Consider the following 15961-nt stretch of genomic DNA (forward strand, 5'->3'; position numbering starts at 1 on the left):
ATTGCATACTACATAATTGGGGTTGAAGAGGGGATAGATTAATCCTGCTAGTGTCATTCACAGGAAGCTAAATATGCATGTAACACCCCTTCCCCCCCCCCCCCTCCCCCCCACAAATTACTCTCTAATATTGACAATAATAATCCAACTTTCGGGAGTAACTTGGGAGTATTACCACCACGTGATTACATAAGGCTTAATAGAGATATGCATCGAAAGAATAATACTTATCTTTTATTAGTAATAATAATAGTAGTTCAAAACATTTTCGGAATAACTAAATACTTAGACTAAGCTTCAACATTAAATTAAACTAGGTGATCACCGCCTATCATTCCCAGTGCAGTATTTAGTCCAAGACGTTCGGTCATCATCACCTAGGCCTAACAACTCATCATTAATGATAAGTAGGGCAAAGCCAAAACAAAACAAATACGTACTAGCCAAAATGTTAAGTACATACAAATGCTAGACATGTAAATCAGTTTAGTTAATCAAACATGCTTTCGAAATGGTTTGACTTCAATAAATGTAACACCCCAATAATTCCCTCTTTAAACCTGTGAGGACCCTGAACAATATTCAAGAGAATTATTGGCGTGCTACCGCCACGTGTTCAAACGTTAAGGCTTTATCAGAAAATAACAGCGGAAAAACTAATTTAATTATAAATAAGTTTCAAAACCGATAACCGCTCCAAATTAAATCTTACAACTCGGAACCATTAAAGCCCTTATTTAAAACTCAAACCAATAGAATAGTATGAAAGTAAAGTTGAGTTTAAATAACTTTAAAAGTAAATAACAATAAAAATAAGAAAAGTAACCAACTCTCCACTCAAGATCCCACCATCTAGAAACGGATGCTGCATGTGTAAGAACCTGTGGTTAATCTGCTCCCCAATATTACAAGTGTAAAAATTGGATCGTCACAGGGTCATTGAAAGGCGAAGGCCATGACCAAAGAAAGACACACAAAGCACGCAATCAGCAAAGCTGAGTACATACAAGCTGCAAAACATAAAAGAAATCCCTAACATGCTACTAATAATCAATCATCACGCATCATTAGTTTATAGACTCGACACATGACTCAACTATTTATATTACTAAGACTCCATTAATTAATAATAGGTAAATCATTATTTTTATTCATTGGATTAAGCAGTAGACAAGGTTGTCCAACCCATGCTCCATTTGGAACATCAATAAAAGAAAAAACCCCATGCCTCCTTTCGGAAACATCAATAAACATCCAACGACCACGGGCGCGACTCCGTGACCGTAATTAGTATGAGATCTCATCTAACTCCTATTTTCGAAAAGTATTTGAAATAAGAGACTCGTATATCAGACGGCCTCGAGAAAAGTACACGGCTAATACCCCGTGTACCCCAACCCCTGGTTGTCATTACTCCAGATGTGCACCAATCCAGAGTTTTATTGCTCTCATCCATCTTGCACTTTACATGATTTACAGGTTTAGTCTTGGTGATGACTCATATGCATAACAATACAAACATTCCAATAACAATTCAATCAAGCAAGGCAAGTTTCCAATTTCAATTCTTGATTTATTAGTGACAAACAACATTTATTATTTAATCCTTTAACTACCTCGGTGTATAAACACCTTGAGTGCATAAGGCACCCCACAAACTTAACCTCGTTATATAAGACTTAAATTCTTCCTTTACTCATCCTGTTTACATAATCATGAATGAGTAATAAATTAATCATTACACCAATCACATACCTTTGCCTCTAAGCGCACCTTGCATAATTAGAGCACAAATAATATTTGCAATATAAAATAGTGCACGTCATACGAAATTCACAATGTATAACCAAACCATTTAACTCAGTCATCCTTATACATGGTACTAAGTTCTCGATCCGTCCTTAAACATGCACCTAAAAGCAAGGTTTCGTAACTTGTACGTACCTTGAATAAACGAATTGGTATGCCACTTTACTATTTAGAAATCATCTTCAATAAACTCCTCTCCTAAACCAAACAATAACATCTCAATCAATACCCAATCAATCAAATTTACAGCAATACTAACTTACTTTAAAACCTTCAAAATTCAAATCAAACAACACTTTAAAACCTTCCCTTTAGTTAAAATTAAAGGCTTATATATAGTTCTTTAAGTTTCCTTCATAAAAACCTTAAAAATACACTCTTATACTTGAAATTACAGCAAGTTTAAAGTTTAATAAAAATCTGAAAATTATTTTAAAACCCCTAATAATCTCCCTTTTTAATGGGTGAATAAACCCTCTTTATAAAACATCAAAAGTAGTACTTAGAAACTATTTCCAGCTCTTTAGATTAATTAAAAAAAAACCTTCAAAACTTTATCAACACATCACTTTTATACTCAATTAAAAGTCTCCTAGGAAATAATCACTTCTTAAAAAAAACAACCAACAATTAATATTACTAACCCAAGTAATTTCCAACAATATAATATGATGAAAAACCTCTTAAAACTTCAATAAAAACATATATTTATGCTTAATTAACTTTAAACATAATTAATTTTCTTAATCAAACTCAAAGATAAAATTTTAAGCATAAAAAAAACTTTGTTAAAAATCAAAAAATGCCCAAAAATCATATTTAAAAGCTGAATTTGGCCACGATAGGGTGGTGCTCGATACTGAGTCTATCTTAAAACGTTGTTTCCACATGGAAACACTACTTTTTTTTTATCAAAATCGGATGAGTTCAGAACCTGATCGGGATTAAAACGGGATTAATATTAACGAACGGAAATCTAAATGTTAAAACACGAATTTACGTGTTCAAAATAATCTGGAATTAAGTTAAACTAATCAGTAGTTATAATCACCAAAATTTCAAAACATCATTACTATAAAAGCCCTAAATCAATTATTCATAAAAACCCTAAAATCATGATTTTCGATAATTAAAAACCCTAGATTATAAAATTTACAAAATCTGAAAATTATGACGTTTATAAAATCTGAAATTATAAAGTTTAATCATCAAAATACAATTTGATACTAATTAAATTAATTTCAAACAATAAAATCAAAACCCATAAATCAATAATTATAATTATACAAAGTAATAAAACAAAGGAGAAAATAAGACTAACCTTTTTTTGTGGGAAAATTTTGGGGATTAATGGGGTATTTATAAGGGAGAATGTTGTAGGGTAAATAGAAAGATTGGGCCTCATAAAATTAATGGGCCAAATGAATGAAATGGACTAAGTTTTAGTTGTATTGAAATATATTATAGAATGAAGTTTCATAAAATAATTTGTACCAAAATAATTTTTGACCCAAATTAATAATTTGAATATTTTGAAATTAAATTACGGAAAAATACATATCAATATTATAAATAAAATTAAATTTCATTTATAACATATTTAAAAATACGGGGGATTACAATAAACCATAATTTATCCAAACCTTTTATGAATAGAGGTTCACATATTATTTGCACAATTTGGGTGGAAATGAGGAGTTGTTTTTGTTCTTGATTGTGTTTTATTTTTGATGATCTTGAAAGTTAAATTTCTTTGAAAAAAATAAAGTGTGATGATATGAAAAAAAAAAAAAAAGAAGTTAAAAAAAAGGGGAAAAAAAAGAAAAATAGTGAACTTCAAAAGAAAAAGAAAAAAAGAGCAAAAACGAAAAAATGTAAATGTTCAAATGTTCTAAGAGAAGGTTGATCAAGAAGGAAAAAAATTTGAGTTTCAATGAGAAAAAATATTCAAGTTTGGAAGTTGAAGTTTGTTATTCACTCAAGTTTACATCATTATATTTTTATGAGTGAAATTGTAAGTGTTGAGATTTGTCTTATATGATTGGAGTTGTTTGGTGAATTTTTGGTGGAGTTGAGTCGTGTTGGTGATGATATGGTCATTACTTGTTTTTGACCTTGGGGTTTGTTAGGATATGGCTCCCTTAAGCATGACTTTACTCTCACATTTTCCCAAATTTATCCTACCTTTTACCCTAGCATTACATTACAAGCTTTAAAGACCTTCCAACCTTTGTGCATAGAGTTGTGTGAATGTGAAATTAGTTGTTTATCAATGCAAAGAATGACTTGACATATTCCGAGTTGACTATTTAGGTTGAGTTTATGTTTTCTTACACACACGAGTGTTGTGAGTTTGGGAAGGCATTGTTCACATAAAGGGTTGGGATGGAGAGCGATCGAGTACATCTTTTACTCGCCACATAAATGAGAGTTCAGTGTGTGAGCACTAGTCATGAATTCTATATGCTCTTGTGGTTTGATCTGTTTCACAATTGTTAGGGAGGATGAGTGATTGGATGGATGAGATTAGTTGATGCTGATGCATGCTTGTTGGATTTGCCTTGAATTGGTTGCTCTTGATTTTGATTATTTGGGGTGAGGCATGTTTTATGTATTCATTGATGAGTTCTTTGCTTAGGGACAAGCAAAGGTTTGGCTTGAGGGAGTTTGATATATATATTTTATATAGTATTTTACCCCCATCCCTTGGTCATAATTGGTAGTGTTTTTGGCTCTTTTGAGTCACTTTTATTACTAATTGTTGTTTTCTAGTGTTTTCGTAGTTTTGATTGAGTTTTGTAGGGAATTGCACATTTGGAGCATTTTCCCGGGATTTTATGAAGCTACTATGAGCATTGGAGGAGCACGACCGATATACTGAGGCAATTGGACCGAGTAGTCAAGCCCCAAGGAGGAAATCTGGATTGGGCCGAATGATCGGGGCCCAATCGAAGTCCAACTTGCCCGAAGTGGCCTTGCCCGGCCAGGATGGCTCCGCTCGAAGGCGCGCCCGGCCGGGCGGGGCCGAAGAAGCAAGACGCCCGATATCACGCCCGACCTGGCTTAAGAGAAGACCTGATGGAGAAAAGTTGCGCCCGATCGGGCAGTGTGGCGCCCGAACGGGCGCGTGTCTTTGGAAGTTAATTAAGTCGATTTTTAGTGCGTTTAAGTTAAGGATTTTGAAGTTTAATATAAATACGATTTTGTTAAGTAATTTTAGGACTTTTTCTCTTAGACTTTCTCTCTCAACTTAGTTTTATTTCCTCTCTGATTTTCTATTTCTACAACTTTACACTTTGTTCTTGATTCAATCCATTATTTTCGTTAAATTTGGTAACGATTTCTTCTCTATTAATTTCAGTAATTTTATTTTTTTAAATTCATCATGACTTGTTTAATTGCTTTGATTAGTTTAGATTTAATTATGCGTTAGTAGTTTTCTTTCTAGGGTTTATGGGATCCATAAATAATGTGAAGGAGTAATTTATTTTTGTTGATTGTCATTGATTGATTTAATGCTATGCAACTAGACTTACACAGGTCTTTTATGTATGAGTTTAGCAATATTGATTCGAGATTCGAGAGATGAGAATTGGTGTTTAGGCTTAATTTCAATAGGAAGACTAATTTATAAATGGTTAAGTTGAGATTCGAGAGATGAGATTTAATAACGGTAAATTAACTCTGTGATTGTAATACGTAGCGAAAGCCCTTTATGATCTAATTAATTGATGCATTGATGATTGATTGTTATGTTTTACCTTTGAATATTGTTTATTGGTGAACCTATGCCCTAGGTCTTTTATTCATTGATTCCCCCCTACTTTTATTTCTCCCTACTTTTATTCTTCGTAGTATAGTTCCTTTATATAACAACAAATTGGTTACTTAATAATTTAGATTACTCTTAATTAATTAGGAATAAATTGACTTGTTTCCTTGTGGTTCGACCCTTCTTCCCTATCTGCATAGTTAGTGGACTTAGGAATTGGTTTTGATAAGGTAATACGACTTTAGCCTATCATTTAGTTGGCCTGAAGATTTTTTAGAGTACCTAAAGGATGAAAAAAAAAAAACTGAGTACCCAAAAGATGAAAAAATCAACAATTGAGTACCCAATTGTTGTCATAACTCCCAAAATTTGCTTATTTAGCATCATATGTGTCATAATAATACCTATTTGTCGTCTACATGGCGCAACGCTTGGCGAAAAAATGGAATGACAAGTGTCACTGTCGCGTGGTCTAGCTGCGAGACCTGCTTTATTTATTAGAAAGTATATCGATGATAAAATTTTATACATAATTTTATCTGATAAAAATTTATCCAAAATTTGATTATTAGCATCATATGTGTCACAATTAGGGCTGTGTAGCGGTCCAAAACCGGACCAAAACCCGGAAATCGATTTTTTTGGGGACCGGGACCAGACCGTAATCAACCGGTCCGGGTCCCGGTCTAGACATGTTTATTCCGGTTCGGTCCGGTTTTGGACCGGAATGGACCGGTTACATTATTTTTTAATTTTTCTTTTTCATTTTAGTATCTTAATATATACATACATTTTTAACGCCTTGTTTTTGTTTGCGTGCTTTCCTATTTTGCACCTAATTTATAAATTATAAGTTTTGTACCTAAATTTTTTAGAAATTTAAACATAAAATTTTAAATTTTCACCAAAAAAATTACAAAAATACACTTTCCGGTCCATTCCGGTTTTTACCCGGACCGGAAACCCGGAATCCCCAATTTGTGAGGGTCGAAGACCGGACCGGAATCAACCTATCCGGTCCAATTCCGGTCCGGTCCCGGTCGGTTTTCCGGTCCAGGTCCATTTCTGCACACCCCTAGTCACAATAATAGAATTTGTCATCTATGTGGCGCAACACTTGGCGAAAAACTGAAATGCCAAGTGTCATTGTCTCGTGGTCTGGCTGCGAGACCGGCTTTATTTATTAGTGATATAATATGATATTAATTATATTTTTTGAGGAAATAAATGTTTCCTCTTAAACTTTATTTGTTTTTCAAAAGAATCGTTTATAAAATGCCTAGGAATATTATTGTTTTTTTTTAAAAATTAAATATTGAGTTACATTCTCTAGAGAGTTTTATATTTCAATTTTAAAAAAAAATTTATAAAATGCCTAGAAATATCATTGTTTTTTTAATTAAATATTGAGCTACATTCTCTAGAGAGTTTTATAAAATTACAATTATAACTCTTTTGAAAAATATACTCTTGAATAAGTTATCAAATGAAATTTTTTATTATTTTTTTTATTTTTATTGTATGCATCTTCAAGATACGATTTACTTTACTTTTTTTTTTTTTTTTTTGATAGTTCAAGATAGGATTTACTTAGTATCACCTTGATTGTATCAATTGATATATATATATATATTTTTTATTTAAATATCATACTAGCTCCAATCTTTTATAGTTTCAACTTTGGAATATTTTATATCTTTCAAATAATACCCTAAAATCTATCTATCTATCTATCTATCCATCTATCTATCTATCTATCTATCTATCTATCTTCTATATATTATACTAAAAGACAAGCGCCTCAATGTGAGGATGACAAATATCACTCTCTCATTGGCTTATCTTAAGTATTAAATATATCTATATAATTACTGTTTACATATTCAATCATAGTTATTTTTGTTAAACTTCAAACAATAAAAGCAAGTTTCTATACATGCATAAGATTTTCATGATTTCCTAACATAAATATTGATTTAATTTTTTTTAATAATAAATATATACTTTCCAATACTACAAATAATCCATAAAGTCTTTCCAATCTTTATTTATAGTCAAGTTAAAGAATAATAACTAATTTGAAGCAATATGATTAAAGTGACATAATTAAGGAAACAAATATTTCATATTTTGAAAGGCTAATATTTTTTTTTTATGAAAATTAAATAAAATTGATAAGAATTTAGTTTGACATCAATTATGAAATCAATACAAACATTTATAAAAAGTCATATGTACAATAAAATATTGTGCACCTATTATAAAAGCTACCCTGTAATGAATAAAAGTTATTTATGCTTTATTGATAAAAGTTACCCAAAATAGTCTACAAATTATCCTAAATTCAATTCAAGTAATCGGATGAATACAAAAGTTTTATCGTTTGTTGTGCTCCTTGACAAATACTGAATGCTGAGCCGAAATGTTGTCTTGGAAAAAAATACATAATCTTGAACATAAATTTAATTTTAATCGGCCTTTCATTTTCTATACAATGTCTTTTACAATCACCTTTTGTTTTTCTTGCATAAAAAAAAAAAAAAAAAAAAAACTGAACCAACAACCAATCAAAACAAGAAGAAAAAAAGTTAAAGTTTAATTAGACATTTGACAGAAAAGGGATAGATATAAAATTTATTATAACTATTACTCGTGTTTTAAATTGTAATATTCGTATTAACAATGCTATTACTTATGATTTTTTTTTTTTTTAGAAAAACTAACATTTTGATTTAAAAATCGTGCATTGCTCATGTACTATACTAGATATACAACCATCATGTGCAATAATTTATGTTGTTTTATACATAATAATACTTTTAACTATAATAGTATGTGTATATAATATAATATTTTTTATAATATAAAAAATATATGTATATAATATAATATTTTATAACACGTGTCCTCCATACAAAGTGTTTGGTTGTTGGTGTAGTTGTGATTAAAACTACACTTGGTAGGGAGGACCTGTGTTCGCTCCCCTGCAACAACAATCGGAAGGGGAGTGGAACCTAATAGCCTAGAACAGATCCTCAAATCTGGATTAGCCCAAAGGGTGAACCGGATAGAACACCCAAAACTCAATGCATATATGACGGGAATTAACTTATCCTTTATCTATCTTATACAAAACTCCAAAGTCTAATTTTTTTTTTTTCAAAATATAATAATAACATTTGTAAATTTTTGTTAATATGAAAGATATAAACCTATCAAAATGTAGGGATAAATCTTAGTAATATATACTCCGTATATTTTATTTATATAAAATTATCAGTATCCATACCTATATACGAAGTATTTGTGTTGTATACTATATTTAATCAGCTGTTGGTTATATATATGACTATTATATAATATATAGTTTTTGGAACAATGCTTAACTTAGGAAAATATATGTTCTGGTAGGTCAAATATAAGGTTATTATTGTGTCTATAGATTTAATGAGTGCGACGGGTAAATAAAACATGTATATATTAGATTGATTGTAGCTACTGATGCGGATGGTATGATAAGAAAATTTTAGTTTTTTCTCAACGGGAGATATAAATAAATTAGTCCACTTCTTATATAGCTATGTGGAGCATTATTCAATTATTTTTCAATTAATAAAATAACATTATACAAAATTAAAAGAAATTCAAATAACATAAAATACTATTCAAATAACGTTCCATTAATTTTTTTTTTTATTGACCATTAGTAACCAAGTCCTTTAATAGTAAATGAATTACCTTTGTTTTTATTTTTATTTTCCCTACGGGTTTAATAGTTTGATTTATAAACCGTGCATCGCACGGGCACTATGCTAGTTGCAACTAAAAAAAAAAAAAATCAAAGGTAGTACTTAGCTTTATAGTTTACTCACTTTTGGTAATAAGCTAAGCAATTAGTTTACTCAATATACGATTATGTATTGCTACTATATAAATAGCTTAGAGAAAGTGAAGTATTACTATATTGAAATATTTGTGTTAAAGATATGTCAAAATTTTGTATAGCTTAAAATAAAAAAGATTTGACATATCTTTAATACAAATATTTATATAACTCTATAAAAAAAAATTTAACATAATTTTGATTAGTTTCTACTTCATTTTTTTATCTTACATATCTTTCGTAATCATTCATTTTGATCCAAATTTGTCAACTATATTTTTAGAATTTATTTTATTTATTTATAAAAAAATAATTAAAAGATAATTTAATAATAATTATTGAAAATGACCGTGCATGGCGCGAAAACTAACCTAGTTATTTTTAAAAACCGGACATTGCTCAAGAAGTATCTAGTAAATTATCAAAAGTAGAGTATGCCTTTATCTACTAATTAGTGCAGCTTACTGACCTCACCTCATAAACTAAATCAACGGCATTATACTCACGGGATATAGGAACCTCATCACCGTCCGTCAAATTGCAAGCTACCATCAATTAACCTCACCGCATATCTTTTTTATATGCTTGAATTTATATTAAGCAATTAAATGATTAAAGTACAAATTGCATGTTTCCCATGAAAACAATTGTTTTGACCGTCATTTTCATCTCTATATATAGTTTATACATAATATCCAAAATAAGAAAAGAACAAATTAAAAATTTATATATATATATATATATTTTTTTTGAGGGAAATTAAAAATTTATATAATAAAGATGGAAAATATCAAGTTTAGTAAGAAGAAAGTATTTTCAATTGTAATTGCATTGTTGTTGTGTTACATAGCTTCGGCATGTAATAACAGGACGTCAGCTACGAAACAACCAAAACAAGTGCAAGTGCCTTGTTTCTTCATATTTGGTGATTCTTTAGTTGATAACGGTAATAACAATGGTATTCTTACATTGGCTAGAGCTAATTATCAGCCCTATGGTGTTGATTTTGCACAAGGAGCCACAGGTCGTTTTTGTAATGGTCGAACTGTTGTCGATGTGTTGGGTAACTAGACTTTTTACTCTCTCTGTTTCATATCGTCTAACTACTTATTTCTTCCCATTTTTAATCGTATTCCTACTTTATGCCGTTTAAAATATTGTTGTGATATTAGTATTATATCAATTATCAACTTTAAATTTATTTGTAGGTGTAACCGTATAACTAAAATTTCATATAAAATTAAAATTGACTAAAGTATTAATTAAGTACTAATAATGTTGTGTAACAATACACAGCTCAACTTCTAGGATTTACAGACTACATTCCACCATTTTCAAGTGCAACAGGTGATTCTCTTATCAAGGGAGTGAATTTTGCATCGGGAGCTTCTGGTATTAGAGATGAGACTGGCAATAACTTGGTACGATTTTTTTGCTTTTTTTTTTTTTTTTTTACAATATATAGGTTGCATTTAATTGAGTTCTCGAGGTTCACTTATTTTGAAATGTTTATTCTGTTGAAATAAATGTGACAAATATTCCCGGCCTCTATTTATTTTTTCACTTCCTTTCTAACTTACTTCGTTTTTTGTTCTACTCATTTTTTAAAGTTCTAACCTATCACGGGAGGAATGGGGTAAAGATCAAACCCTGATCATACCGGGGAAAGATAGAAGGACTATCATCCCTCAAGTCCTTTATCCTCATATCTATATAGTACTCTTATTATTATCGTATTCTATTAGATAGTTTAAAAATATTTTATTAAATTGCATATCATATCATATCATATAACTAATATATAAAGCTAAACTTTTAGCCAGGCGACGAGACAGCGACACTTGGCGTTCCAACTTTTCGCCAAGTGTCGTGCCACGTAGGATAGAATTATATAGAATTCAATTTGTAGGATAAAAAAGGTAGTTTAGAAATTTATTTTCAATCAAATTTAGATAGAAAATATAAAGCTAAACTTTTAGCTAGACGACGAGATAGCGACACTTAGCGTTCCAACTTTTCGCCAAGTGTCGTGCCACGTAGGATAGAATTATATAGAATTCAATTTGTAGGATAAAAAAGATAGTTTAGAATTTTATTTTCAATCAAATTTGGATAGAATTTTAGGATAAAATTGTTAATTTAGAGTTTTATTTTTGATAAAGTACCAATATTTCATATGTACAAATTGAATTATAATTTTATTAAAAAAAATAGATTATTACTGTCATAAATTATCATATAAATTTATTTTTTGTATCATAATATTTTTTTGGAGCAAAGGAATTAGTTCAAAATGTACCACATCCATGGTTTATAACATACTCTAATCAATTAAAATAATATACTTCACAATCTAATATAATTTTATTACTGTGTGTAGACCTGTCAATCAGGTCGGGTCACGAGTCATTTCAGACAAGGTCAAAAAAAAAAAAAAATTTCACCAATATTATTATTATTTGTCATTACATGTCTACAAGTTTAAATCGTCACAAAAACACGTCAATTCCTAACTAATTTTGTATCAATGATATGTTTTAAAATTTGACATATAGATTAAAATATATCTTTAAATTTAATAAACAATCCGGGCATCGCACGGGCACTAAACTAGTCTATAATATTTGAGTAGTAATACAAAGAAAGAGGAAAATACAAAGAAAGAAGAAAATATAATCCCTCAATTAATGCACAATTTTGACCATTAATATAAATAATCAAACATTAGTAAGAACATTAAGAAGTATAAAGCTTATAATGAAAATATAAATATATAAAGGCTAATCAAAAGATATTTTACATAGTAACATATAGGGGTGTACAAAAACTGGCCCGGACCTGAAAACCAACCTGAACCGGACCTGTTGGGACCGGACCTGCAAATTCAGGTCCGGTCCCGGTCCTTGAAATTCAAGGATTCCGGGTTTCAGGTCCGGTCCGGGTAAAACCCGGAAATTTCAGGTCCGGACCTGAAACCGGTAAAACTACTTTTTTTTTATTTAATAAGTCTAAATAGGTCCATAAACAGGTCCATAACAGGTCTAAACAGGTCTAATCAGGTCTAAATAGGTCCAAACAGGTCTAAACAGGTCCAAACAGGTCATCACTTTCATATTATTTAAAAAAAAATCAAAAAAAATAATAATTAGGTCTATTCAGGTCCAAACCCGGACCGGACCTGATTTTTCAGGTCTGGACCGGAACCAGACTTGTTGATTCAGGTCCGGTCTCCGGTCCTTAAAAATCAAGGATTCAGGTCCCGGTCCATTCAGGTCCGGGTCAGGTCCGGTCCGATTTTGGACCGGTGTACAGCCGTAGTAACATATGTTATTTATATATCCTAACTTCTTGTATCTTTCATTTATATAAAAAAAATATATGTTATTTATATATTGATAAAAAAAAAATAGTCAAAGTAGATATATAAATAATTAAATAGTTTAAAAGTCAAACTATTACCATATGAACCATTGTGTATAAGTTACCAATTAGGAAAAAAGATGATTGCTTTTAAGAGTTCTAACTCATTCATAAAATGCAGGGAGCTCATATTCCAATGAATCAACAAGTGAACAACTTTGGGAGAGTTGTACAACAATTAAGGAGATTTTTTAGGGGAGATGCAAATTCCCTTCAAAATTATCTAAACAAGTGCATCATTTATTCCGGATTAGGAAGCAATGACTACCTCAACAATTACTTCATGCCTAATTACTACTCTACTTCTAATCAATTTACCCCTGAAGCTTATGCTACTGCCCTTCTTCAAGAATACTCGAGCCAACTCACGGTTTGTATTATTAACTCTTAAACAGAGGTCATTTGATTGACAAAAAATGCACACATGAAGTGACCATGCTTAGCCTAGTTTAGCGTTACAAACGTTTTCTATAACGATTTTTGAACAAATTCGTGTAGGATTTGTATCGACTTGGAGCAAGGAAGGTGATCATACCAGGAATCGGGCCAATTGGATGCATTCCTTATGAGCTAGCAAGGTTCAATGGGACAGCACAAAGCCGTTGTAACGAGGACAAGAACAATATTATCAATATATTTAATTCAGGACTAAAACAATTGGTTGATATTGTAAACAATGGTCAATTTCCAGGGGCTAAATTCGTGTACTTAGACTCTTTTAAAGGCAGCAAAGAATTGACCGCTAACAAAAAATCTTATGGTACGTATTCTTTCCTTGATCGTAATGTGAGAATATCAGCAAATCTTTCACCTTATATTTGTTGAGTTGATCTCAAGGTCAAGTTGTTCACATATTTTAGAGTTTCTTATTGACTCTATTTCACCACTATGCGTATGTAAATGACACTAGCTAGTGGTATGTACATACATAAGACTCTCTAGTTCTGTTTAATTCATGTTTGTGTTATTGCTTGGTTATCAATTTTAAATGTTTTATTTGTTACGTGTGTAGGACTCGAGGTAACAGAAGAGGGGTGTTGTGGAGTAGGGAAAAACAATGGGCAAATTACTTGCCTTCCTTTGCAAACTCCTTGTGAAAATCGCTCCAAGTATCTATTTTGGGATGCATTTCACCCAACGGAGGTAGCCAATGTGATATATGCCAAGATGGCATACAACTCCAAGGCCAATACATATGCACACCCTATCAACGTTCGCCAATTGGCAACACTCTAATTAATAATTGTATTGTTTTTATTTTTATTTTCAAGCATCCAATTGTATTAAATTCTGTGAGTTGTATTATTTTTAATATTGTTAACCCTATTAAAACCATATATAATGGATTTGAGTTGAAGCAATGTGTGTTTGGTTAGGACCAAATTGTTCAAGTGTAGTGTGTGGAATGACCATATATCACTATTTTTTTGTTTTTGGGTTGAGTTTGGATGGATGTTTAAACTTATATACTTCATCTAATTAACTTTTTCGTTGGTTTTTTTTTTTTTTACTTGACTTGTTTTTTTTATCACAATGGTCAATGATTTATAAAATTAGTTGGATTTACAAATTGGGCAAAGGTATGGGACAGCTGCGGCGGTATCCAACAAAGACTAAAACTGTGTTTGAATAGAGAAAAATGGAGGAAAGGGAAGAAAAGAGAAAGGAAAACTAAGGATGTATCATCCTTTGCTTGGATACTTAATGTCATGGCCGTCTAAGAGGATGTGCAAAGAGACTCTCTAAACAAGGCCTCACTATGTAAAGGGCCCCTAATAATTCCTTTTTCCCCTTACCCAAGCAACTAATATATCTATCATTGCATAAACTATGATATTTTAATTACAAATTTATAGTTATTCATCAACCAATATCTCCGTAAATTTTTATCAGCATTCTTAATATCTAAAGTTTCTATTAGTTAAATTCATTAATTACACAAATTTAATTAGAATTTTATAATTTAGTTGGTTTTTATGACATTCTAAGTTCATAATTTAGATTGAATACACATATTGTTTGTTAACCACATAATACTGCTACATATATATTTGATAGGGACCAATCTTTTATGATGAAATTGGTAGGATTCATTTTTCTTCCCCTTTAAATAAACCAAATCCCTCCATTATTGGAGAAATTTGCAAGTAAAATGGGAGTTCACCTTCTCCCTCCCCTAATCTCCATTTCCCTTCCCTTTTTCTTCTTCTTCTCCCTTTCCCTTCAGTATTGTTATCCAAACATAGTGTAATTAAATGATAACTCTATTATGGCCAAATGCAGCTGATTGGATTTGGGGATTAGAGAATAGAAAGGGCCAAACAAATCACAAAATCCTCTTTAGATCGGTCGATACACACTTCAATTCAATATGACACAATTATTGCAATGCTAATAATTACATAATATACCAAGATAATAATTCAAAATAAGCTCATAACATTACTAAAAGGTCAATTTAAGCGTTTTATAACACACTGAAAATGACTATTTAGTGACCAATTAATTAAATACCAAGATTATTGGTCACCCAGTGTAGGGAATATTTCAAGTCATCACACACTTGAGCCCCACTGTGATCATACACTTAAGCATGGTGTCGTCCAAAGGGAAAAAAGCTAGATTAAAAGAGTCACCAACAAGTTTTAGGAACTTGTAAACTGTTCACAGGGTGAAGGTTACGCCCCTTAACGATCCAGGAGATCGTTAACTCTAATAGGTTTGAAACCTTGACTGGAAGTTCAGGGATGAAGGTACAAATCTAACCTAAAAGAGATTGAATCTGCCCTAAAAATAGGCCTCTACTTTATTCTTCTCATATTCATGTGCACTTTCTGACTAACATGCAATCAATAGATTAACCCTAAACCTGTTTAATATATGTTGGTTGAATATTAATGCACAAAAAAATATATTATTGGCGATCACTTGAATTATAATCAAATTAGTCTAAACAAAATTATTAATTATCTTATTAAGCGTGATTACAAGTACAAATTCTCTTTAATCATGCATAAAAGGTGTGATCAAGCAATAACAATAATATATCAAGCAACATGACAAATAATCATCATCAT

The 15961-nt window shown here is 30.9% G+C and overlaps 1 protein-coding gene across 1 annotated transcript; it reads left to right on the top strand.

The window, feature by feature from the left end:
• Positions 1-10187: 10187 nt before the first annotated feature.
• LOC145637925 (GDSL esterase/lipase At1g33811-like) lies at positions 10188-14372 on the top strand. The gene is made up of 5 exons (XM_081688925.1): positions 10188-10527; positions 10761-10885; positions 13006-13254; positions 13383-13644; positions 13897-14372. The coding sequence occupies exons 1-5, from the start codon at positions 10245-10247 to the stop codon at positions 14118-14120; spliced, it is 1143 nt and encodes a 380-aa protein (XP_081545051.1). The 5' UTR covers positions 10188-10244; the 3' UTR covers positions 14121-14372.
• The last annotated feature ends 1589 nt before the right edge of the window (positions 14373-15961 follow it).

The sequence above is a fragment of the Chenopodium album genome, chromosome 7 (genome assembly GCF_948465745.1).
Source record: "Chenopodium album chromosome 7, dcCheAlbu1.1, whole genome shotgun sequence".
In the NCBI taxonomy this organism is placed as follows: Eukaryota; Viridiplantae; Streptophyta; class Magnoliopsida; order Caryophyllales; family Amaranthaceae; genus Chenopodium; species Chenopodium album.

Coding starts and splice junctions, on each gene's coding strand:
- LOC145637925 (XM_081688925.1), top strand. CDS start 10,245: ATGGAAAATATCAAGTTTAGTAAGAAGAAAGTATTTTCAATTGTAATT. Junction 10,886..13,005: donor ATGAGACTGGCAATAACTTG/GTACGATTTTTT, acceptor CATAAAATGCAG/GGAGCTCATATTCCAATGAA. Junction 13,255..13,382: donor AATACTCGAGCCAACTCACG/GTTTGTATTATT, acceptor AAATTCGTGTAG/GATTTGTATCGACTTGGAGC.